Genomic DNA, 23,785 nt, shown 5'->3' with positions numbered 1-23,785 from the left:
TGTTCTATTGTAAAGACACCTGTGTGCATGCATTCGTTGCAGCACTGTTCACAATAGCAAAGACATGGAATCAACCTAAATGCCCATCAGCGATAGACTGGATAAAGAAAATATGGTACATATATACCATTGAAAACCATGCAGCTGTAAAAAAGAATTAGATCATGTCCTTTGCAGGGACATGGATGGAGCTAGAGGCCATTATTCTTAGCAAACTAACACAGGAACAAAAAACCAAATACCACATGTTCTCACTTATAAGTGGGAGCTAAATGATGAGAACACGTTGGGGAACAACACACGCTGTGGCCTGTTGGAGAGTGAAGGGTGCAAGGAGGGAAAATATCATGAAAAATAACTAAGGGTTACTAGGCTTAATATGTGGGTGATGAAATAATCTGTACAACTATTGTGGGATCTGGTCAGCAGCCCTCAATGCAACGGGGCTCTTTCTTTGTTCCCAGGAGGATCAGCAGGTCGAGAAATAATAGACACACACAAGATAGTGAAAGCTGGGTTCAGGGGGGTCACCGCCTTCTGGTCCTGCAATGCCACCAATGCACTGGATATACCAGCATTTATTATTAAGTTTAGTGAGAGCAGGGGTAGGTTAGTGAGGGATTTAGGGTTGTTTGATTATGAGGTGAGATGGTCACATGGGGATGAAGTAATTCTTTAACATAACATCTGCATGCAGAAGTACAGTATACAGAGAGAATAATTTACAATATAGTATGTGCATCAGTAATTTCTCACAGAGTGTTTAAACAGAAACACAGTCTTTCTATAACTTATGATTAGCAAGATATTAATCAGCAGTAACAGTTGCAGCAAAAGCTTGTTACAATCAATCAATAGAAACAGGATGTGAAGCTAGACAACCGATTAGATCAGAAATTCTCAGAAAGGAGTATGTCTTAACCCTAAAGAAGCCTAGAAGAGCCATGGCAAGATGAGGGCATTTATAACCCTATCTTATCCATATGAACAGGTGCCCCTCATGCATCCGTTTATAGGCTCTCCACAAGGGTCGCATTCCATTCCCAGAGCTATGAACATCTGCTTTTCTGGGATAGGAATCTCGGTGATGTGAAACCTCCCTGACTATTGGCTCATTCTGGCAGTCCCACCTGGTATTGTCTTTACACAATCCTGCGTGCAATTTTGTATTTACAATAATCAGGAGCATTTCATCTTTTATTATGTAGCAATAGTTTCAAAGGGTCTCCCTACAACAACAAACCACCATGACACAAGTTTACCTATGTAATAAACCTGCACATGTACCCCTGAACTTAAAAGTTAAAAATAATGATAATTATTATTATGATAAAATAAAAATACAAATTTTTGATCACTGTCTTTAAAAACATTTGAACGTGGACCCCAGTAAATATATGTGTATTCATTTAGAAAATCTTTGCATGTACAACTATAATAATTTATCATAAAATACAACAAAAACTAAAAAGTAAGGAATGAGATGAACTAATTAAGATTTTTAAATGTGTAATCCCAGCACTTTGGGAGGCCGAGATGGGCGGATCATGAGGTCAGGAGATCGAGACCATCCTGGCTAACACGGTAAAACCCCGTCTCTACCAAAAAATACAAAAAACTAGCTGGGTGAGGTGGCGGGCGCCTGTAGTCCCAGCTACTCGGGAGGCTGAGGCAGGAGAATGGCATGAACCCGGGAGGCGGAGCTTGCAATGAGCTGAGATCCGGCCACTGCACTCCAGCCTGCGCGACAGAGCGAGACTCCGTCTCAAAAAAAAATAAAAATAAAAATAAAAATAAAAAGATTTTAAAATGTAATTTATATAATTCAGTGCATTGATAATAAAAAAATTTGTAGTTGATAATGCTTATATTTTAAAATCATAGTTTAACCTTTCATGATTTAGCAGTTCAAAAATTTGATTCAATTTATCTCAATATTTCACTAATTAATTCTACAGCCTTCCTAATGTTACTTTAAGACTTTGTCAACTATAATATGGATACAGAAGTACCGGGAAGGGAAGAATGTGGTCCCTTTAAATGATATGGAAGTGGGGAAGGGAAGTGCTAAGTAGAGGAGGGCATGATCCTTAGCTAGGGCTCCATCCCCATGAACCTAGGTTAGGACAGGCATTTCTTGCCCAAATGTTGCATTTCCCAAGACCACCCGGGCCTGCCGCACCCCCATCCTGTGCCTATAAAAAAGACCCTGAGACACTAGCAGGCAGACACAGAAGGAGCTGGACATTGAGAGGAGCACATCAGCAGAAGAATACACAGGCAGCTGGATGTGGAGAGGAACGCGCTGACAGGCACCAGAATGCTGTCAGGCCACTGACTAGCAGAAGCAGAATGATGCAGAGTTTGGCTGGGATAGTCAGTGGAGAGCCTAGGCCACTGAGAGTCCCAACTCCAGGGGTAAGCCTTCCTATTCAATCGCCTTCTGATTCCCCCAAGCTACCTCCACTCAATAAAACCTTGCACTCATTCTCCAAGCCCAGGTGTGATTCCGATTTTTCCAGTACACCAAGGCAAGAACCCAGCATACAGAAAGCCCTCTGTCCTTGCACCAAGGTAGAGGATTTAACTGAGCTGGGTAACATAAGCCATCTATAGATGGCAAAACTAAAAGAGCAAAACTGAAAGAGTACCCTGTAATACACTCCCACTGGGGCTTCAGGAGCTGTAAATATTCACCCCTAGATACTGCCATGAGGTCGGAGCCCCATAGCCTGCCCGTCTGAACGCTCCCCTAGAGGTTTAAGCAGCGGGGCAACTTTTCCCATCTCAACTGGGGACGCATCCAGGATCTCAGAAGGTGAGTGTGAGTGAATGCGAAACTGTCGGGTTTGCCTTTCTTCCGAAACCCTGCCATGTCTCTCTCTTTCCTATGAGTAAGAGGCTCTCTTTTCTTTTCTTTTCTCTTCTCTTCTCTTCTCTTCTCTTCTCTTTTCTTTTCTTTCTTTTCTTTTTTGAGACAGGATCTTACTCTGTCACCCAGGCTGGAGTGCTCCTCTTGGCTCACTGCTTCCCCTCCCAGGTTCGAGCACTTCTCCTACCTCAGTCTTCCAAGTAGCTGGGTTTACAGGCACACACCCCCATTCTCGGCTATTTTTTTTTTTTTTTTTTTTTTTTTTTTTTGGTAGAGACAGGGTTTCGCCATGTTGGTCAGGCTGATCTCAAACTCCGGACCTCAGGTGATCCACCCACCTCAGCCTCCCAAAGTGCTGGGATTACAGGTGGAGCCACCACACCCAGCAAGCCTCTGTTGTCTTTTTGTCACTTTTTCTCTCTCACACAGTTTGAAATGGCTCTCATCTCTTTCTTTACAATGTTAAGTGTTTTGCTACAGGCTGTGTCAATGTTACTAAGTAAAATGAGTATTTGGCCCAGCCACCAAAGGTGCAAATCAGACCAACTGTTCCTAGAGGTGCCAGGTATGCCTCCACCTTGACAGCCACAGACATGCATGGCTCAGGGCACCTCTCCTTACCCTTTCCCCTCTCAGCGCAGGTGCCTAGGCATGCCTGCAGCAGGCAAAGACTGAGTCCAACAGCCCCAGGGGGGTGGGGGGGAGTGGAGGGGGGCAGGAGAAAACAGGTGATAGCCAGGACCCTACAGGATGCTTCTTGCCTGCCATGCCAACAGAACCTCCCCTTGCCAGGGAATTCAACCTGGTCTGAACTGGGGGAAGGATGGGAAAGTTATAAGGATTAAAAGGGCCCACTTGCACTAAGCAAGGGGTTCTTCTCCCAGGATCCCCCTTTTTTGCCCCTTTTACCATTTTCCTCTTTTTTTCCTTTTCCAAGTGAGAGGGCTCCCCATGCCCCCCACAATATTTCTGATAGGGAAGTTAACAGAGGAGCGACCCCTGCTGGCTGATAACTGCAAATTCAGCAGGGCACATAGGAGATACTCTAAACAGATACAAACAGCCTCTAAAATACCTTTTTGGTCCCAAACTCCATTTAAGCTTCGGACTGAGGCCCAAGAAAGAAAAACTGGGCCTGAGGAATCCAAAGCCAGGTGACAGGCACAGTGTAAATGGGCAGAACCAATTCCCGCCAACTAAAACCCACCCCACGGAAGAAGGCCATGGATCATGGAATAAACAGGCCCAGGGAACTCAAAAGTTTGCCAATAGCAGGGAGAAAGGGAGGCATAGGTGAGGGCAGTTAATTCCCATTCTCCATGTTTTTCCTGCCTCATGGGTACATACCTCATTGGTACTTATGGCTGGCACCTGCCAAGGTCTCTGGAGCTCAGGGATAAGGGGTGGAGAGTGGAGGGAGGATGCTCACTTTCTCTCTTCAACACACCCTGAGTTTTTCACTGAAAGAAGGAAGGGAAGCCTGGGTGTGGTGACTCACGCCTGTAATCCCAGCATTTTGGGAGGCTGAGGCAGGCAGATCACCTGAGGTCAGGAGTTTGAGGCCAGCCTGGCCAACTTGGTGAAACCCCGTGTCTACTAAAAATACAAAAAATTAGTTGGGCATGGTGGGGCTTGCCTGTAGACCCAGCTACTTGGGAGGCAGAAGCAGGAGAATTGCTGGAACACAGGAGGCGGAGGCTGCAGTGAGCCAAGATCGTGCCATTGCAATCCAGCCTGGGTGACAGAGCAAAACTCTATCTCAAAAAAAAAAAAAAAGAAAAAAAAAGGAAGAAAAGAAAAAAATAGAAGGGAAATGAGGGATGCCTCTATTCCCTGTCTTTCAGAATGGGCAACCAGTTCTCTTCACCACCCCCAACCTATACTCCTCTTTGACCCTCAGAATCTGGAGGAAAAACACCTCATAGCCCTCTGCACAAAGGTTTATGCAAATTATGATTTACAGGAAGGACTGGCTTGGCCTTAGGAAGGGACCATTCATTTAAATATCATCTGGCAATTTGAACTTTTCTGTACACTTGAGGACAGATGGTCTGAGGCCCCATATGTGCAAACTTTCTATACCTTGCAAGGTAATCCAGACCTTTGCCGACAATGTAGGATTGCTTCAGCCCTTCTGTTTCCTGTCTCAGGAAGGCTGCAAGGGGCAAGCCCAGCGAATTAAAGATATGAGTCCCAGAGGCACCCACAGCAGAGGAGCCAATTCCCTCAAGCTCTGCTCTTCTGGGTCCACCCCGACCTCCCTATCCAGCTTCAGCCTCTCACTTGCCCCCTCCTAGAAATGCTCACCCTAAACAAACCCCAGTCTTACTCTTGCCTCTCCAATTGATGCCCAGTGAATTTGGGCCCAGTAAGGTCCAGGTCGCCTTCTCTCTACAGGACTTAAAGCAAATGAAGGGGGACCTTGGCAAGTTTTCAGATGACCCTGGGAGATATATAGAGGCTTTCCAGAATTTCACCTAAATATTTGAACTCTCCTGGAGACATGTTATGTTACTTTTGAATCAGACCCTGACAGACACTGAGAAACACGCTGTTCAGCAAGCGCAGAGAGATTCGGGGATAAGCTTTGTATCACATATAGTGTCAGGGAAGGGGGCAAACATTATCCAACTAGAAGAGAAGCAGTACCAATGGATGACCCTAAATGGGATCCCAATGATGAGATGGGCAACTGGAAGAGGAGACACTTTCAAGTGTGCATAATAGAGTGCTTATGTAGGACAGGAATTTGATGAAAATCCCACTGCCTTCCTGGAGAGGCCTTTGTAAAGCACACCTCTCTATCTCCTGATTCAGTCAGGGGGCAACTAATCCTAAAGGATAAATTTATTACTCAGGCAGCTCCTCACACCAGGAGGAACTTGAAGAAACGGGCCCTGGGAGTAGATAGTACATTAGAGGACCTCCTGAAAATGGCCACCTTGGTCTTTTAAAATAGAGACAGGGAGGTCCAGGAAAGAGAGAGGAAATACAGGAAAAAAAACAGAAGCTTTAGTGGCCACCAGGCAAGCTCACAAACCCCAGAATTCCCAGGGTGCACCTGTTAACTGCTAAGGATACGGCAACAACAGTTATCACCCTTCTAAAATTTAACTGCTCCCATACAAGGTTTAATTTCTTTCACCAGGCTGAAACAGCTCAGGGTACAATGTTGTTGTTGTTGTTGTTGTTAGTATATTTCATTTCTTATCTCTGTAGTCTTTGGCACTAAATTCTTTCCCTATGTAATACACATGTTTAACCCATGCATACTTAATCTTATAGAACTTATTTTTTTTTCTCTCCCATGCCTAAAAGCCATCAAATTCCAAACAATCAGGCAACCGGAGCCTCGGACGATGGCTCTCCTTTGCTAGGAACCCTTAGATAGACCTCTGGGAGGAGTCTGACTGCCATTTTTACCAAAACAATGCCCCCTGTCAGTAGGAAGCAGCTAAAACCGGTCATTGTCCATATTCTAAAGGCAGTTAGTTGTACCTCTTCAGAGGGGATAAATGATACGGAAGTGCCGGAAAGGGAAGAGCATGGTCCCTTTAAACGATACAGAAAGGGGAAACGGAAGTGCTGGGTAAAGGAGGGTGTGATCAAGAGCTAGGGTTTTACCCTCATGGACCTAGGTGAGGACAAGCATTGCCTGCCAAATGTTGCATTTCCCAAGACCACCGTAGCCTGTCATGCCCCAAACCTGTGCCTATAAAAACCTCCAAGACCCCAGCAGACAGATACAGAGGCAGTTGGACTTGAGAGGAGCACATCAGTAGAACACATAGGCGGCTGGACATCGAGAGGAACACACCAAAAGGCACCAGCACGCTGGCAGGCCACTATCTGGCAAAAGTAGAACGTTGCAGCGTTTGGCTGGGGCAGTTGAGGGGAGCCCAGGCCGCTGAGTGGTCTGACTCCAGGGGAAAACCTTCCCACTCATCCCCTTCTGACTTCCCCTGAGCTACCTCCACTCAATAAAAGCTTGCACTCATTCTCCAAGCCCAGGTGTGATCCGATTCTTCCAGTACACCAAGGCAAGAACCTGGGATACAGAAAACCCTCTGTCCTTGTGACAAGGTAGAGGGTCTAATTGAGCTTGTTAAGACAAGCCACCTATAGACGGCAAAACTAAAAGATCACCCTGTAACACATGCCCACTGAGGCTTCGGAAGCTATAAACATCCACCCCTAGACACTGCCATGGGTCGGAGCCCCACAGCCTGCCCATCTGCATGCTCCCCTAGAGGTTTGAGCAGTGCAGCACTGAAGAAGCGAGCCACTCCCCCATCACACAACCTGACAGGGAGACAAGGGAACTTTACTCATTTCAATATGAGCAGAGGTGATATAAAAATATTTAACAATTTCTATGGGATAGATATTAAGTAATTAGAATAGCCGCTCCCAACTCAAAATGGACACAGACTGGGACATCTAACCCAAACCTCACTACTAGCTAAATCAATCATGATTGCAAGATAAAGACAATGGTAGTCTAGTTACATTTGACTGTAGTTTGCTCTTAAGCATTTATTTTAAAATAAAACAATTACAATCTAGCCTTTGAGGTAAAAGTACTGTTTTAACAAAAACATTTGCAGTTAACTGTTTTTGAAAAGACTTTAAGCTCTGGAAGGAGTACTTGAAAAATGAATGTTCCAAAACTTATCTATTGATATGTGATTTCCATTTTTTGCCAAAACTACTATGTAGAAAACTTTTTATATGTAAAAACTTAAAACCAGAATTTTAATTGAATTAGGGAAAGTGATTAGGAAATTATTATCAAGATTAAGTGAACTTAGCCAGAAATTTTTTCTATTTTAGGATTACTACTATTTTTGAAATAAAAAGCTATAGCAGTATCCTTTTAATAAACTTTCCTGCTAAATCAGCCTATCAGTTTCAGTTAAATGGCTGAAAGTCTTGCTTAAAGTCTCAGTCAAATGACTAGCTATTATATAGTGTTAATATGTACATGTATATATATTATATATGTAACTAAATTCTTTCCTTTATATATTGTGCATTCTTTGAAGACTAGCACCGCACCATCTCTTCTTTGTTTTTTATATAAGCATAGTGTGTTGGAGTCACATATTGGGCACATAAACATGCCAGACTGGTGCAACTGTAACACACTAGCACCAATTGTTATGACATGGTACCGGAATCTTTCCATTTTACAACTGATGTATTTGAGGTGATTTTTTGAAGCACAGCAATTAAGAAATAGTATTGAGATATGAACCCAGACAGCCTGAACTCAGAGTCTCTGTGCTTAACCATACCCCACACTGCCAGGTTAAGAGAATCTAACACTTCAAATTACACAAAGCAGGCTCATTATTGATACAAATGAGCAAAGAAGTAAAGGAACAGAACAACAATTCCAGGGTTTCTCACTAAACTTAAATTATTGTCATTTTCTTTGAAAAAGACATTACTGTTACGCATGGTCATTAAATTGTAGTGGCAGCTATTATTGTTACTACTTTTTAAAAACTCAAATGAAAAGTTGCGTAACAATGGGAAAATACATAGTTCAGCAGGATCTCCTACCTCAAAAGAGAAAGGAAAAAGAAACTTACATTTGGGAACTGGTGAAGAGGATTAAAATGAAACCTCTTAGAAGAAACTTGACAGAGGAAAACAATTAATTACTCAAGTGAAAAACAGAAAATAAACTAAATCATGATGCAAAAAATATAGATAAAAAAGGATACATTGTGAGAGACTGTGTCTTGGCTTTTGTTTCCTTAACCTCCTTTCTCCAAAAAGGGTCCTATCAAGACCATGGGAGATTCCTAAAAAAGAAGTCCCTCCCACCCACGCCTAATCCTCATCACTCAGACCTCACCCAGCAGAGTGACTCCTACTTGTGAGAAAATATGAATTGCTATTGTTGGGTACTATGTGATGCTCATAGGGTTAGATGAGGATGACTATTAGGGAAATCAACCTGTGAAATTGTAATATACATTATTATCTAGATTTCCTATGGTCTTCATGGCATTTATCCTCACATAGCACATTGTGTATTTTTTAGCCATTACTTATCATCTATCTTCCCACTCCCATTAGAATGTGAACTCCATAAAAGTAGGAACTTTGTTAATTTTATTAACTGCACCTAGATCAGTGCTGGTCATGTAATAGATACTTAATAAACATATTTTAAATGACTGGATGATATAATGAATGATATAATTTGAATGCCAAATATTTAAATATCTTTGGTTTAAATGTTTGGTGTTTGTGAAAAGGTCAAATACCAAACATTTGATCCTTTCTCTTCCAGAGCAACAATTAAGTGGTATGAAGAAAATAACATTAACTGGTTCCCCGTATTCAGTCAGCAACCCCTTCTCATTCCCCCATGTTTGAAACCAAGAAACGGAAGGATTAGTGCCAGGAAAAAGGATGTTTTTTGGTTGGTTAGTTTGTGCTTTAGCATGTTGAATAAAACCCACTGGCAGCTGGAGGATAGGAGTATGTTTTTGCAATAGCCCTAAAAGATATTTTCATAGACCCAATACTTAAAATTAATAATTTGAGTACTTTTGTAGAAATATCTAATTGGATTATCTTCTATCTGGGCACAAGGTCAACTCCCAAAATTAAGTGAAAAAGGAGTAGGGTTCTGTGAAGAAACAGAAAAGAACAGTATAAATCAGGCCTACCTGCAAGTCCAAGGTTTCACTTACTTCAACTTTCAGTGTATTTGACATTATGCCAGCCACTGGGGTCAACTCAAATACAACTCCCAAGAGAGATATCATCAAGGTCCCACTACCTGTGAGTAGTGTACTAGTTACTGTGTAAATATATCCCTTCTTCAAGCAGCTTACAATCCTTCAGGGGTAGAAAAAGTCTTGCTACATAAGATAATTAGAGAATAAAATAGGACACCTTGCCATAAAGTGCTCATTTGGATATTTTGTATGCCCTTAGTAAACTCTCACCAAGACTCTGTACTTCTATTATCCAGTTCAAAGCACTATCAGGTTTTCCTGGTCTACACAGACTTTATTGAATGTACTGTGCTAACAGATTATTTTTCCTAAATATGTCTCTTTGATAACCTAAATGATCTCTCCATCCTTTATATAATTCTGGACCATGAGGTTCTAGTTATGATGTGCATGTGCTTACCACCCACAGTCACACGTGACTACAGAATGCCTCCTAAATGAGTAGTAACCTTAAGGACTCACATTCATGTGGCTTCTGTACCAAAATGAAGCTGCCATTTTTCAGTGTGAATATGTTTTTTTTCTCTCATGACATAGACAAATGTTGATGTTTACTACAAGTTGGTACATTAGTTGCTAATTAAGTTCCTAGCTGCTCCAGCCAAAACTTGCTGTATTGAATCCAAGAAAAGAATGGCAGCTATATCAAAAATAAGTTGTTGGGGGATTTTTTTGTTTTGTTTTATTAAAGGAAAGTTGTATATTAAAGAATATAGGGAACTTACAAGCTGGAATCTAGGAAGCCTTCAGTCTTGACTTCCGTATAAGCTGAGTTGGTGGTTCAAGGCCATCCACATCTGTTACCAGGTTCTGGTCAAAGCTGCATAAATACCAGCAATCTAAATATGAGGCAGTAAAGTTAACTGTTTATTGTTACTCACTTTTTCGTACCCACCTGCAAATTCCCAGGGAAACAAGTTAGTGTTTGGGAACCCACGGAAGGTCAGGTTTATTTTAGGGAGCGCACAGAGGTGACTTCCTCCTGGCTTCTCCACATCTCTGCAAAGATGTCTTCTGAGCTTCATCTCTCACCTGTCCCTCGCAGTCTCACCAACCTCAGCCAGGCCTGCCTTGCTGCATTCACCAGCCGAGGGTAACTCCCTGTTCACGGCCGGGTCTGTGGCAGTTTCTGTTCACTTCCCCATTGGAAAGTCCCAAATCACAGGCTTTTATGCACTGCACGTTTTGACCTACAAAGGACCTGATTGTTAAGGCAGAACCCCACTGGGAAAACAAAATACCCGCAGGAAGAGCTTTGCTAGAGTGTTGGTCTTGGTGCCAGAGAGAATTCGCTTTCCTTTTCTGTTTCCCGCGGTGTCCTTGACCAAAGGCCTCCCGTCTTCACCCGCCCTGACCAAAAGGTGGCGCCTCCCTGAGGAAACTCCCTCCCCTCTAGGCCGATTACGTTTGCAAAGTCCTGAAAAGAGAATCGAAACAGAAACCAAAGTCTGGGAAACTCTTTAAAAACTGCCTGACAGAAAGCTAGACTCGAAACTCCTACCCGTCTGTCCAGCCGGATCGCCCCGGTCCGGGACCCGGGGTGCACACCGCAGAGTCCGAAGTGCCGCGCCGGCGGCCCCGCGCGCCTCCCCGCTGCCCACCTGCCCACCTGCCCACCTGCCCACCTGCCCAGGTGCGACCGCAGCCCCGCGCGCCGGCCGGAGGGCTCTGCGGGCAACCTGGTCGTTGTCAGGCACAGAGAGGTAGACCCTTCTCCTCCAAGTGGGCAGCGGACAGCGGCACGCACATCTCACCTGTCCCGCAAAGAACAGCACCATCTGCTTGGGAGAACCCTCTCCCTTCTCTGAGAAAGAAAGATGTCGAATGGGTATTCCACAGACGAGAATTTCCGCTATCTCATCTCGTGCTTCAGGGCCAGGGTGAAAATGTACATCCAGGTGGAGCCTGTGTTGGACTACCTGACCTTTCTGCCTGCAGAGGTGAAGGAGCAGATTCAGAGGACGGTCGCCACCTCCGGGAACATGCAGGCGGTTGAACTGCTCCTGAGCACCTTGGAGAAGGGAGTCTGGCACCTTGGTTGGACTCGGGAATTCGTGGAGGCCCTCCGAAGAGCGGGCAGCCCTCTGGCCGCCCGCTACATGAACCCTGAGCTTACTGACTTGCCCTCTCCATCGTTTGAGAACGCTCATGATGAATGTCTCCAACTGCTGAACCTCCTTCAGCCCACTCTGGTGGACAAGCTTCTAGTTAGAGACGTCTTGGATAAGTGCACGGAGGAGGAACTGTTGACAATTGAAGACAGAAACCGGGTAGGTGTCTGTTCAGATGGAGCTAGCCTTTAGGCAGATTTTGCAAAGCATGTTTCCTTGTGCGTTTGACCCTTTCCAAATGTGCTTGACATCTTTGGGCAAATCTAGTTTCTTCCTTTGAGAAGACAACATCTAGGCACTTTAAGACAATTTTGAAAATTTAAACGCAAAAGAACTACTTTTCTAATCTTTTCACTGAACTAAAAAGGAGTTAACTTTAGAATCGTAATGTATATTAACAGGTAACATGTATTGAACACTTACTATGTGCACTTGGTATCATTTTCAAAATGTATTACTACAGTTCATGTTCAGAGTAACCCACTGAGGCTCCTAATGTTATTAACTCCATTTTACAGATGAGAAATCTGAGGCAGGTTAAATAATTTGCCCAAAGTGTTGAATGTTTTTCTTATTTAATGTAGTTCCATGGAGCAGGGGTCAGCAAACTATGGCCCATGGGTTAATCTAGCCTGCTACTGTTTTTTTCAGGCCCACAGGCTAAGGAAGGTCTCTAGGTTTTTCAATTTTTAATTTTCAGTGTTCATAAAGTTTTACTGGAGCACAGTCATGCTCGTTTGTTTACATATTGTTTGTGGCTGCCTTTCTACTCCAAAGGCAATTGGATGGAGACTATGTGCCCTTAAAGCCGAAAATATGTATTATCTGGCATTTTAGAGAAAAAGTTTTCCAATCTTTGCCCTACATTACATATTGTGCCATTTATTCTTAGCCCAAATGGGTAAATTGCAATCACACACACACACACACACACACACACACACCCTTTTCTCTTTCTTTAATCAAAGTTTCTACATTTTCTGAGAATCAAAATTTAAAAACAATTCATTGAAAGAATGTGTTGCTAATTTCAGTTTTTCATATTAGTGAAGAAACTGGATTTTTCTTAAGGTGGCATTTTGACAGGGCGAATTTTACTGATGACTTTACATTAAATGTGATATGAATTGTTTTTTGATAAGTGAAGATGTACTGTGGTGTGTATAAATGCTGACCTGTGTGCATCTGACTTACTCAGGCTCGTAAGTCAAAAGTCTTGTTTTGGAAGACATGTAGACAAATAAAGCCATGACTAAAAGTCAAAGGCTTTGTCTACACCACGGTATGATTTTCACATTTTTTTCCTCTCTTTTTGGTTCATCCATTGTTTGTATATTCATTACTAACTTCTGGGCATTTGATTGATTGGCTATAGCCTATGATGTAATTTGGTCTTTAGTGAATAAAGTTAGTGATCTTTTGTAGACTTGACAGACACAGGGCCTGTCCAAAGACCCAAACATGCATCTAATTTTGATGGCCAGTTTTCCCAACAAGTAAATTACTTTGCACTGTTGTCTGTAATGTTTATGTCGTTTTGTGTATTGAGAACAAGCTAGAACGCATTATAGTAGTCCAGCTGGATATGACAAATGTGTACATCACTGTGGCAGAATCTTAATTTGGAAGAAAGTATGCAGCCTTCAAGCCAGCTGGAGATGGAAGATGGCATTTCCAGCCACAGTAGCTGTTAGAAGTCCAGAAGCAACAGAGTCCAGTAACACCACAAAGCTGTTTATGTTTGGTGGGTATGATGTCCCGATTGCCAGCGAAACAGCACTTCTCCCTATTTACTCTAAATACTTCTGCCTATCAGCATCACTTTTGTCTTGCCTGGATTGAATTTCTGCCAGCTAGATTTTATCCAAGTTCTTGATTCTGGCAAGCTTGGAGGCAGCTAGCAGTAATGCAAGGGATTTGACACAAAGAAGATATAGAGTAAAGGGACTTTCTTGTACTAGTAGCAGTTAAGGCCAAAGCAACCCAAATTCTCCCTCTGATTCACATTTCAAAGGAGGCCTCGAAAGACTAAGCAGCTATACATTTGAGGCTCTCTAGGAAGCAACAGTATCTCTGTGAGAGTCTGGAATAATTGTTGTGTGCATCATTTTACATGTATTATCAGTTCCAAAAATAAGCTATGATGGATAATGAGAAGCAAGCATTATGTTTGGAAGAATAATCTATATTGAGGTGGTGGTCATTGATGAAGTTTATCTTACAGCAGCAAAGTGTGATAAGACTGTAGAAGGGGAACACATGGATCTGAGGTCTATCTTGGCTTCTTACTATATGTGTTACTTCGGGCCAAATTATTTAAGTTCCCTGATGCTACATTTACCCGTGAAAATGGACATCATACAATTTCTCACAGTATTTTATTCAACATCAAATCAGAAATAGTGTTTATGAAAAAGCTTATAAATCAGAGCTATTTGATATGATAATGGTGTTGACTTTTATTACTATTCATCTGATTACATTTCCTTGTAAATTTAAGTTTGAGAGATTTAGGTAAATTCCCCATGTTGCAATTGAGATATACTTCTTAAAGTCCCTAGATTATACTGATTTAAAAAAGAAATTACCTCTTTCATCCCAGAACCTAACCAGGATTAGGTATAGGGTTAGTGTTTAATAAGCATTGATTACTTGATTGATAGACTGATTGAATTTATTTCTGAAAGTGTCTGGAATAAGTGTTGAAAACACACGATGTATTGAATTGTGTTGCTAGGCATTAGAGAATGGATGAATGACGAAAATAAGATTTCCAAATTTGCTTTTTTGATGGTTTAAAGTAAGTAATCAAAACTTCCATAAAATGGTCTGGTATTTTTGTTCTTTTTTTGTTTTACCATAGACATTTTCTACTTGATCTATTATTTCAATTTAGGATTCCCACCCCATTTCCTAGCCCCTGCCCCTGATTCCAGCAAGCCTTCTGAAAATGACTTTAGACATAGGTTTGTGTCCAGCAAGTACCCAAAAACTTATTCATTCATTCATTCATTCAGTTTGAATTTATTGAGTGGCATCTTTGTGCCAGATGCCATGCTAGTGGTGAAAAGACAGGAGAAAAACACAGAGACTGTTTTGTCCTTTCTTGAAGTTGTGTTATAGTGTTCATCAGTGTTGATGAAAGAATGTCTACTGTAGGCCGGGCACGGTGGCTCACACCTGTAATCCCAGCACTTTGGGAGGTCGAGGAGGGCAGACCACGAGGTCAGGAGATCCAGACCATCCGGGCTAACACAGTAAAACTCAGTCTCTACTAAAAATACAAAAAAATTAGCCGGGCTTGGTGGTGGGCACCTGTAGTCCCAGCTACTCGGGAGGCTGAGGCAGGAGAATGGTGTGAACCCGGGAGGAAGAGCTTGCAGTGAGCCAAGATCGCACCACTGCACTCCAGCTGGACGACAGAGCAAGACTCTGTCAGAAAGAAAGAAAGAAGGAAAGAAGGAAAGAAAGAATGGAAGGAAGGAAGGAAAGAAGGAAGGAAGGAAGGAAGGAAGGAAGGAAGGAAGGAAGGAAGGAAGGAAGGGAGGGAGGGAGGGAGGGAGGGAGGGAGGGAAGGAGGGAGGAAGGAAGGGAGGGAAGGAAAGAAAGAAGAATGTCTACTGTATACAAGGGACTATTCTAAATACTAGAAATTCAGCAGTAATATATATGCCATTTTATCAATCATTATAATAAAGCGATCCTTGTACTGCCTTGCTCCTTTTTTAGGATGTTAAGTTACAACTTGGCAAGGTTACAACTTGGCACACCCATCAACTTAGGCAGTCATGAACTCTGGGAACTGAAGTGATCATATAAACATTTCCATAGTGTCTTAATAATCAAGCTGAACAGCTAAAGAGAGGTGCATGTTTCATCCCTGGCCAGTTCAGAACACAAAGCATTTGTAGTCCTGGAGACTCCACACCCCTTTCTTTTACACAGGAGAACCAGAGATGCCATGACTAGTCCAGTTAAAAACAGTCCAGTTCTCCCAACATCAAGTTGAGTACCCAAGTCAATCTCCCCAAGAATATTGCATTGTCTGGCAAATTAGGAAGGATAAGAATTTCATTTGAAAAAAAAAAGTATGAATAAGAAATTAGCTATGTCAATGTGACAATAAATATTAATTGGGTTAAGATATTAACTTTTTGTGGGAAACTGGTTCTTTAAAATTCTTTATTTTTAGCATACAGGTTTTGCTTCTTGATTTACTTTTATCTGAGAGTTGAACTCTGCTGGGTTAAAAAAATCACCATCATATTTAAATAGCTATCTAAGATTATTATAAAGGGAAGAAAACATTTGCATTAAACTGTACAATTGTGTTGGCAAGCCAGTGCTTTATGGAAATGTCACTGGTTTCTTCACTGATTTCTGTTGGAAAGAAAAAACATATCAAATAATTTAGAATATGAAAACATTGAATTGTATTATTCCCAAATTAATTTTGTTTTATATTTCATAATTTAGTTAACAATGTGTTAATAGACTACATAGTCATGAAAACATCCATCCATTTTTAACTTCATAGAGAAAACTTCAAGTGGAGTAGGGGCATGGGTGACAATCGTTTTATGACTTGTTGCAGTCTCAAATCTAAATATTTGCCTTCCACGAATTTCTGTAATTGTGTTTACATATTGGGATCTAATATCTTTACAATGTTTTAGGAGAACAGATTAAATTTTTAAAATTACATAATTGCGTCAAAGGGAGTTGATGTACTTTCCAGCACCAAAACTGAGAAGATTTCTTAAAAATTCAGCATCTTGATGAGGCTGCTAAAATTGCACAGATATATGTAGTTCCACATTCAAATTGTAAGAATATGTTTAGGAAATAATGACATCATGATCCTTACATGCTTGGACTCAATAAAGGCAAAGAAAGCTTGACAAATATGATTCCACAGTAAAAGCTGACTTAATACATTAGTAGTTGAAGAAACTTTTGTGGATGGAATATGCTTAGGGATTTTTTAATAACAGTATTTGTTACAGTGCCTCACTGGTTCTTTTTAAGGAAATCCTTCCTGATTGCTTCTTTCAAATATATTTAAAGCTGATTAAAGGATGGGGTAATAAAATATGAGAATGGCTGAGTTAAAAGAAGGCACTGAAACTAGTCTTATTTACATCTATAGCAATTACTTGTTAAATTAGCAGATGATAATAAAGATGTTACAACACCAGGGAAGCCAAAGAATTTCCGCTAGGAGACTAAGAGAGTTAGAAAAAAAATGGTAAAAAATGAGCGAAAATCTGCTTAGAAAATGTTGTGGATGACATGGACTGAATTCACTTGAAATTTACTGAGTTCAAATAGTTATTTTTAACCACTTCTTGCCAGAAAATGAACTAAAATTGGAGAAAATTATAAGCTATAATTATAGTTCAAGAAGGCAGGATTCAACCTCTAAATTCAATTGCCTGGGATCGAATTCTAATTCTGCCACTTACTGGCTTTGTGACCTCAGAGAGATAACTAAACATCTCTGTGCCTTGGATTTCTGATCTGTAAATGAGTTAATATTGGTACCTACTTCTGGGCTGCTGGATTAATACAAGTCCCCTAGAACAGTATTCTTAACTACTACATGTTAAGACGGAAATATCCCTTGGGTAGAGACCATGCAGCATGTGCTTGTGCAGGTGAGGTGTTTGTAACAATGACTCTTCCCAGTCATCCATAATAATTCTAACACTGAATTAGTGCCAGACATTGTTCCAAAAACATTAACAAATTTCTGACATAAAAGGTTATGGAATATATTTATAGAACTAGAAAATACATAAATTTGTAGGAAAGAACTAAACAATCCAAATTATACATGTGGAAGATTGGCAAATGTTGAGAAGGACCTTTGATAATATCAAAGGCAATATTTCTTATCTGGGAGGTTGATAGAATCACATAAGATGCTTTAATTTTTCTTTAATATCTGAGTTCCTAACATAGATAAAATAAATCAGTATCTTTTAGGGGTGTTTCCTAGGAATCAGTATTTTTTAAAGCTCTACGATATGTTCTAATGTGCAGCTAAGATATAGAAACTCCGAAATTTCTTTTCAGCTGCCTTGTTTTCCACATATTGTAATCGAGGTCTAGGGAGATGAAGTAAATTGCTAAATGCCACAGAAAGCTAACGATGTCCTGCCTAACTTCTTTCATGTCTAAACATGGCTTGAGTTCATCTTTCCTCCAAATCCTTATTGCTGTATTATGACCTAAGGAGATGCGCTGTAACAATGATTACACAAATGATCCACATTTAAAAAGAATTTACTAGATTAACCTAAAAGAGAAAATAAATGAAGTCTAAAGACTCTAATGAATGGATATAAAAATAATTCTGCTCCGTATTTCCAAAAAAAGATATAAAAACAAATTTCCCATAACATTAAATAAACACAAATTTGAGAAAAATTGATTATAGTAATAATCAACTGTGCAAATATTGAATAGGAAAGAACATAAATCTGCAGTAGCAATTACTTATTTCATAATGATAATCATGAAGAAAGAAGAATTAGATAAGAAATGTTTGATTTCCTATTTACACACTCCATAGATTGAAAAAATATAGCCAGTCCTAGATATACAGAAAGAAATTGGTGAAAACAGATATAACATGGCTACAAACTAAAGATACTTTCTCTTCTACCCTTTATTTGGGAATGGCTGAGGTAAAATTTATTTTCTAGGTGTCAGGTTTGAATAATTCAATAGCGTTAAAAAAAATGGTTCATATTTAAAAGGACACTTGGTCCAGATTTTGGTTTTTTTTTTTTTTTTTTTTTTTTTTTTTTGGTCCAGAGACTTTTTTTTTCCCTGCCAACTTCAGAATTGCTACAGGTAACATTGCTATTTTCTTCAATGTTTCAATGTAAGCCTTTATTTATACTTATGCTTAATTGCTCAGTTTTTCTAAATGGTATTTCCTGTTTAAGGTTATTCAGAAGATGTTTGATCTTACTTAATTCTAATTTTCTCTTACAACAGATTGCTGCTGCAGAAAACAACGGAAATGAATCAGGTGTAAGAGAACTACTAAAAAGGATTGTGCAGAAAGAAAACTGGTTCTCTGCATTTCTGGACGTTCTTCGTCAAACAGGAAATGATGAACTTGTCCAAGAGTTAACAGGCACTGATTGCTCAGAAAGCAATGCAGGTAATTTTACTTAGGAAGATTTTTCCAATTCCGCCTAGTGATTGAGAGTTCAATAAAGCAGACAGACACAATGCTAAACACCAACATTTTTAGAATCAAAATTTTAAGAGTGGAACATATGTGATATATCATCATTGTAAAGGTGATCTATTTTATCACCTTTACAAATGAGGAAATTGATGCCTGGGAAAAAATCAACTGATCAAAGACCATTTTTAGTTCAACCAACACTCTTTCTACTACCTTATTTTAGAAATGATATGACTACCAGAAATTTTTATCAAGATTATTTAACATTGAATATACACAAATACCTTGGAAGAAAGTATTTTAGTGGTTATAAAAAATCTGCTGCATATTATTCTGAACATTTTATACATTTTTAAGCAATGTATTAAGCATTTGATAAAAGGATTGTTTTATCAGTATATCTCAACATTACCTAATGTGAGATTTTAAAAAGCATTCAACGACAGTAATAACATAACATTTTATAGCTCCTTCTCATACATTATTTGTAAACCTCACTTAAACTGCTATCTTATTTTTCTTTTCGTAGTGTACATCCTATGTTTCCAAAAATATCATATGAAAGACAAATTGAAAGTTAACTATTAATTAATTATAATCATTGCAGTTTTGTTCTGGTGACCCAAACTAATGAAAACTTTGGTATAAAAAGTGGGGTGCTGCTGTAACAAATATCTAAACATGTAGAAGTGGCTTTGGAACTGGGTAATTGATAGAGACTTTAAGAGTTTTTGGTAAATGGTAGAAATATGGGTGTTAAGGGTGATTCTGGTGAGGTCACAGAAAGAAATGAGAAAAATGTCATTGGAAACTGGAAGAAAGGTGATCCTTTTATAAAATGGCATAAAACTTGATCTCACAAGTGATGGATTTGGATATTTGGCTGAGAAAATTTCTTAATAAAATGTTTAAAGAGCATCTTGGTTTCTCCTGACTGCTTATAGTAAAATGCAAAAGAAGAGAAGTTAATTGAAGGAGTTGTTACGCAAAAAGGAACCAAAATTTAAATATCTGGAAAATCCTCACCCTATTCATATTGCAAAAAATGAGAAACTGTGTTATAAAGAGAACACCAAGGGTGTGGCTGAACAACCAATTGATAACAAGATCATAGGTGCCACTCATGGACTTAATCAGTCATTTCAGCAGAAGGTAGGAATAGAGATACATTATACCAGCAAATACACTTCCAGTTTGAACTGAAGGAGACAGAGAAGGCAGGGAAGAATGAGAAAAGGATACCGGACTTTCTGGATTCTACAGAACCAGACCGTAGAGCTATTTGGCTGTGAATGTGTACTGTTCTTCAAGGAAAGGAAAGAATGCCCCCAAAAGTGATTCAGAAGTCATCAGGGTTGCTACTTCCACCACAGGCCCAGGGGCCAAGGCAGTTTCCTTTTTGGTTTCAAAGGGCAAGCCTGTCTCTCTGGTTTTAGTGAGCCCTGCCCAGTGGGCAGGATGACCCTGCCCAGTGTCTTAGAAGCAGAGCTATCCTCACAGAAAGCTGTGTGGATGGAGCCCTTAGAGAGAGCAGGCTGTCTTGCAGAGCCCTAGAAGTGAACCTGCCATTCCATGGACCTGGAAGGCAGTGCATCAAACCAAACAGAGCTTATCTCAAGCCTTATAAGTCTTAAGATACGATGGAATTTACCTTAGTAAGTTTTGGATTTGCTTGGGACCCATCACCCTTTCTTTCTTTCCTATATCTCCGTTTTGGAATAGGATGTCCATCCTATGCCTGTCCCACCATTGTATTATGGAAAAGAAACTTGTAGCTCATCTGGTTTCACGGGTTCACAGCTGGTGATGAATTTGCCTCATCATGAATCACACCTCCAGTCTCATCCATGTCTGATTTAGACAATGTTTAGGTGAGACTTTGGCTTTAAACTTAGAGTTCATGCTGCAGTGAGTTAAGGCACTTGGGCTGAGGAGAAGAGATTAATGTATTTTGCATGTAGTAAAGATACGAATTTTGGGAAGCCAATGGTAAAATGCTATGGATGGAATTTTGTCCTCCCGTTATTCATACGTTGGAGCCTAATATGACTCTATCTGGAGATAGTGATAGTAGGAGATAATTAAGATTAAATGAGCCAGACCAGGCATGGTGGCTCACACCTGTAATCCCAACACTTTGGGAGGCCGAGGTGGGTGGATCACCTGAGGTCAGGAGTTTGAGACCAGCCCAGCCAACCTGGTGAAACCGCATCTCTACTAAAAATACAAAAATTAGCCAGGCGTGGTGGCATGCAGCTGTAATCCCAGCTGCTCGGGAGGCTGAGGCAGAAGAATCGCTTCAACCCAGGATGGGGAGGTTGCAGTGAGCCTAGATTGTGCCACTGTACTCTGGCCTGGGTGTCAGAGCAAGACTCTGTCTCAAAAAAAAAAAAAAAAATTAAATGAGTCATAAGAATATAAGAACGGGACCTTAATCTGATAGAATTGTGGCCTTTTAAGAAGAGGGAAAAAGAGAAACATCTGTCTCTTTCTCTCTCTCTCTCAACCATGTGAGGACGCAGGGAGAATATGTCCATCTGCAAATCAAGGAGAGAGCCCTCATCAGACACTGACCCTGCCGTCACTTTGATCTTGGACTTCCAGTGCCCCGAACTGTGAGAAAAGAAGTGTCTGTTGTTTAAACCACTCAGTTGATGGTGTTTTGTTATGGCAGCACAAACAGACTAATGTAGGAGCTCAGACTCTGGGTCCTGTTGTTATGGCAGCACAAACAGACTAATGTAGGAGCTTAGACTCTGGGTCCTGATATATATCGGATCCTGATGCTTATCAAATCCTGGCTCCTTCCTTGAATGTGTGACCTTTGGCCAGGTTCTTGACTTCTCTGTGCCTCAGTTTACTCCTCAATAAAATGGAGATAATATTACTTATCACCTCAGTAAAATGCAGACAATAATATTACTTACCATGTAGGTTTATTTTGAGAATTAAATAACTTAATATATGTAAAATATTTATATGGTGAGTTCAAAATAAATTAACTAATATAATAGTCCCTAACATACTTAATATCTAACTGCAAACATTGCCAAGTTTTCTTCTTGTCCAAAGTCACAACAGTTTTCTTTAGGAAATTTTCCATACAAAGTGGGGCACATTTTCCCTGTGTTCTTTAAGATGAGATAATAAAAAAATGATACGTTAGAAATTTTTCCTTATGGCATCAGTCTTTGACAGATTGCAACTTCATAAAGGCAAAAACTCTTGATTTTCTTTTTAACCCACATAAGCCCTTAATAAAATACCCATTACATACAGTTGAAGTAGGAAAAACTGGAAGGGAGGAATGGAGGAAAGAAGAAAGGAAGGACACAGAATATTTCATTAAGTTTTAAAAATCCCCAGAAATTCAGAATACATGAATATAGGCTGACATTAAAGCAGATGTACGTCTCGTGCAGAACACACAGTGAGGAAACAAAATGGCAAGAGCAAAGCTAAAGAAAACTACCAAATTTGCATTTTCATTAATTCAGCCTTAAATGTAACTTTGTGTCACTGAATAAGTAACTTACTTCGTAAACGTGATGGTCAGACAGGAAATTACTTTTCTTGTCATTAGCATAATCGTTATTTTTTTTTTTTTAGCTACAGTCTAATCATTACAAAGAACTACTCATCGTGTTCATAAACAATTAAAAATACTGTACCATAACAGAAGCACGTTCAAAGCCTTTCAAAATATCAACATATTACAATATATTAAAGCAAATCTCTATTGGGGGCTCTCCATTTTGTTTTCAAAATAACAATAACAGCTATTTATATTGTATAAAATCTTCCATTGTAATACAATTTACATTCTGTTTAGAACTTCAAAGTGTTTAAATATATTCAGGCAACCTCTATTAGGAACCTCCGGTTTGTTTTCAAAATAACAATAACAATTATGTATGCTCTACAAAAACTTGTGTTGCTCTATGATTTTCATTCTAATACTGTTATTCACAGAGATTGAGAATTTATCACAAGATGATGGTCCTCAAGTGGAAGAGCAACTTCTTTCAACCACAGTTCAGCCAAATCTGGAGAAGGAGGTCTGGGGCATGGAGAATAACTCATCAGAATCATCTTTTGCAGATTCTTCTGTAGTTTCAGGTATTTGAAACACATACATACTTTAATACAGTAATTACTACTTCCAGAAAAACCAACTGGGCAGAACCTATTAATCAGAGGGAGAAAACGTGGGCACTAAGGTTAGTAAACTTTTATATTAAAATAATATTTTTAGAGGAGATTAAAATAAAATAATTCTTGGCCAAAATGCTTTCTAAAACTAATCCAATATCAATGTGGTATAAATATGAACACAATTGCATCTAATTTTAATTTATAAGAAATCCATAGTCATTGTAAGATAAATATCATAAGAATGCCCTATATTTCATGGGTTTCAAAGTACTTTCAAATAGATAAGTCAATTTAATTCACCCAAAACCCTGAAAATAAAACAGAGCCATTACTTTTTTTCTCTGGTTTAAACTGGGATGGCTCAGAGAGATTCAACTGGGTTGTAAAAATTAAAATCAAAGCTATAAAAAGGAAGATGAACAGATGCTGAACTAGGGTTTGGCTTGAATTGCCTTAACTAATCGGTGAGGACTGAAGACCACCATGTCCACCTTTTTGATACTGAAACAGCCCTGGTAGAAATAAATTACTTAATTATTTTTTCCCTTTCTAATCTGCTCTTAATAGGATAATCCACCTCTCCCCTTCTCTGCCAAAAGGCCTTATTCTGTTTTCACAAGAAATAGTTGCTTAAAGCCTGTGGTGTGCTAGTAAATGTAACACGTAGCTCTCTGGGGAA

The 23,785-nt window shown here is 39.9% G+C and overlaps 2 protein-coding genes across 4 annotated transcripts in view; one reads left to right on the top strand and one right to left on the bottom strand.

Moving 5' to 3' along the window:
- GCA (grancalcin) overlaps positions 1-10,921 on the bottom strand; it is a 45,084-nt gene extending 34,163 nt beyond the window's left edge. Inside the window, exons 1-2 of one of the 3 annotated variants that reach the window (XM_007965155.3) lie at positions 10,529-10,921; positions 10,359-10,453 (exon numbers count right to left, since the gene is read on the bottom strand). The gene's annotated coding sequence lies outside the window, so the exon portion shown is untranslated. Of the gene's footprint in view, positions 1-10,358; positions 10,473-10,528 lie in introns of all 3 variants that reach the window. The other 2 variants (XM_038002010.2, XM_007965156.3) reach the window with 2 other exon arrangements.
- Positions 10,922-11,085: 164 nt separating this feature from the next.
- The window catches only part of IFIH1 (interferon induced with helicase C domain 1), a 52,057-nt gene continuing 39,357 nt past the window's right edge, over positions 11,086-23,785 (top strand). The window contains exons 1-3 of the mRNA XM_038002008.2: positions 11,086-11,903; positions 18,753-18,921; positions 22,924-23,070. Coding sequence (XP_037857936.2) covers positions 11,451-11,903; positions 18,753-18,921; positions 22,924-23,070 — 769 coding nt within the window. The 5' untranslated portion in view covers positions 11,086-11,450. The remainder of the gene's footprint in view (positions 11,904-18,752; positions 18,922-22,923; positions 23,071-23,785) is intronic.

This window comes from Chlorocebus sabaeus, chromosome 10 (assembly GCF_047675955.1).
Source record: "Chlorocebus sabaeus isolate Y175 chromosome 10, mChlSab1.0.hap1, whole genome shotgun sequence".
Classification (NCBI taxonomy): Eukaryota; Metazoa; Chordata; class Mammalia; order Primates; family Cercopithecidae; genus Chlorocebus; species Chlorocebus sabaeus.
This window is presented reverse-complemented; position numbering and strand designations above follow the sequence as displayed.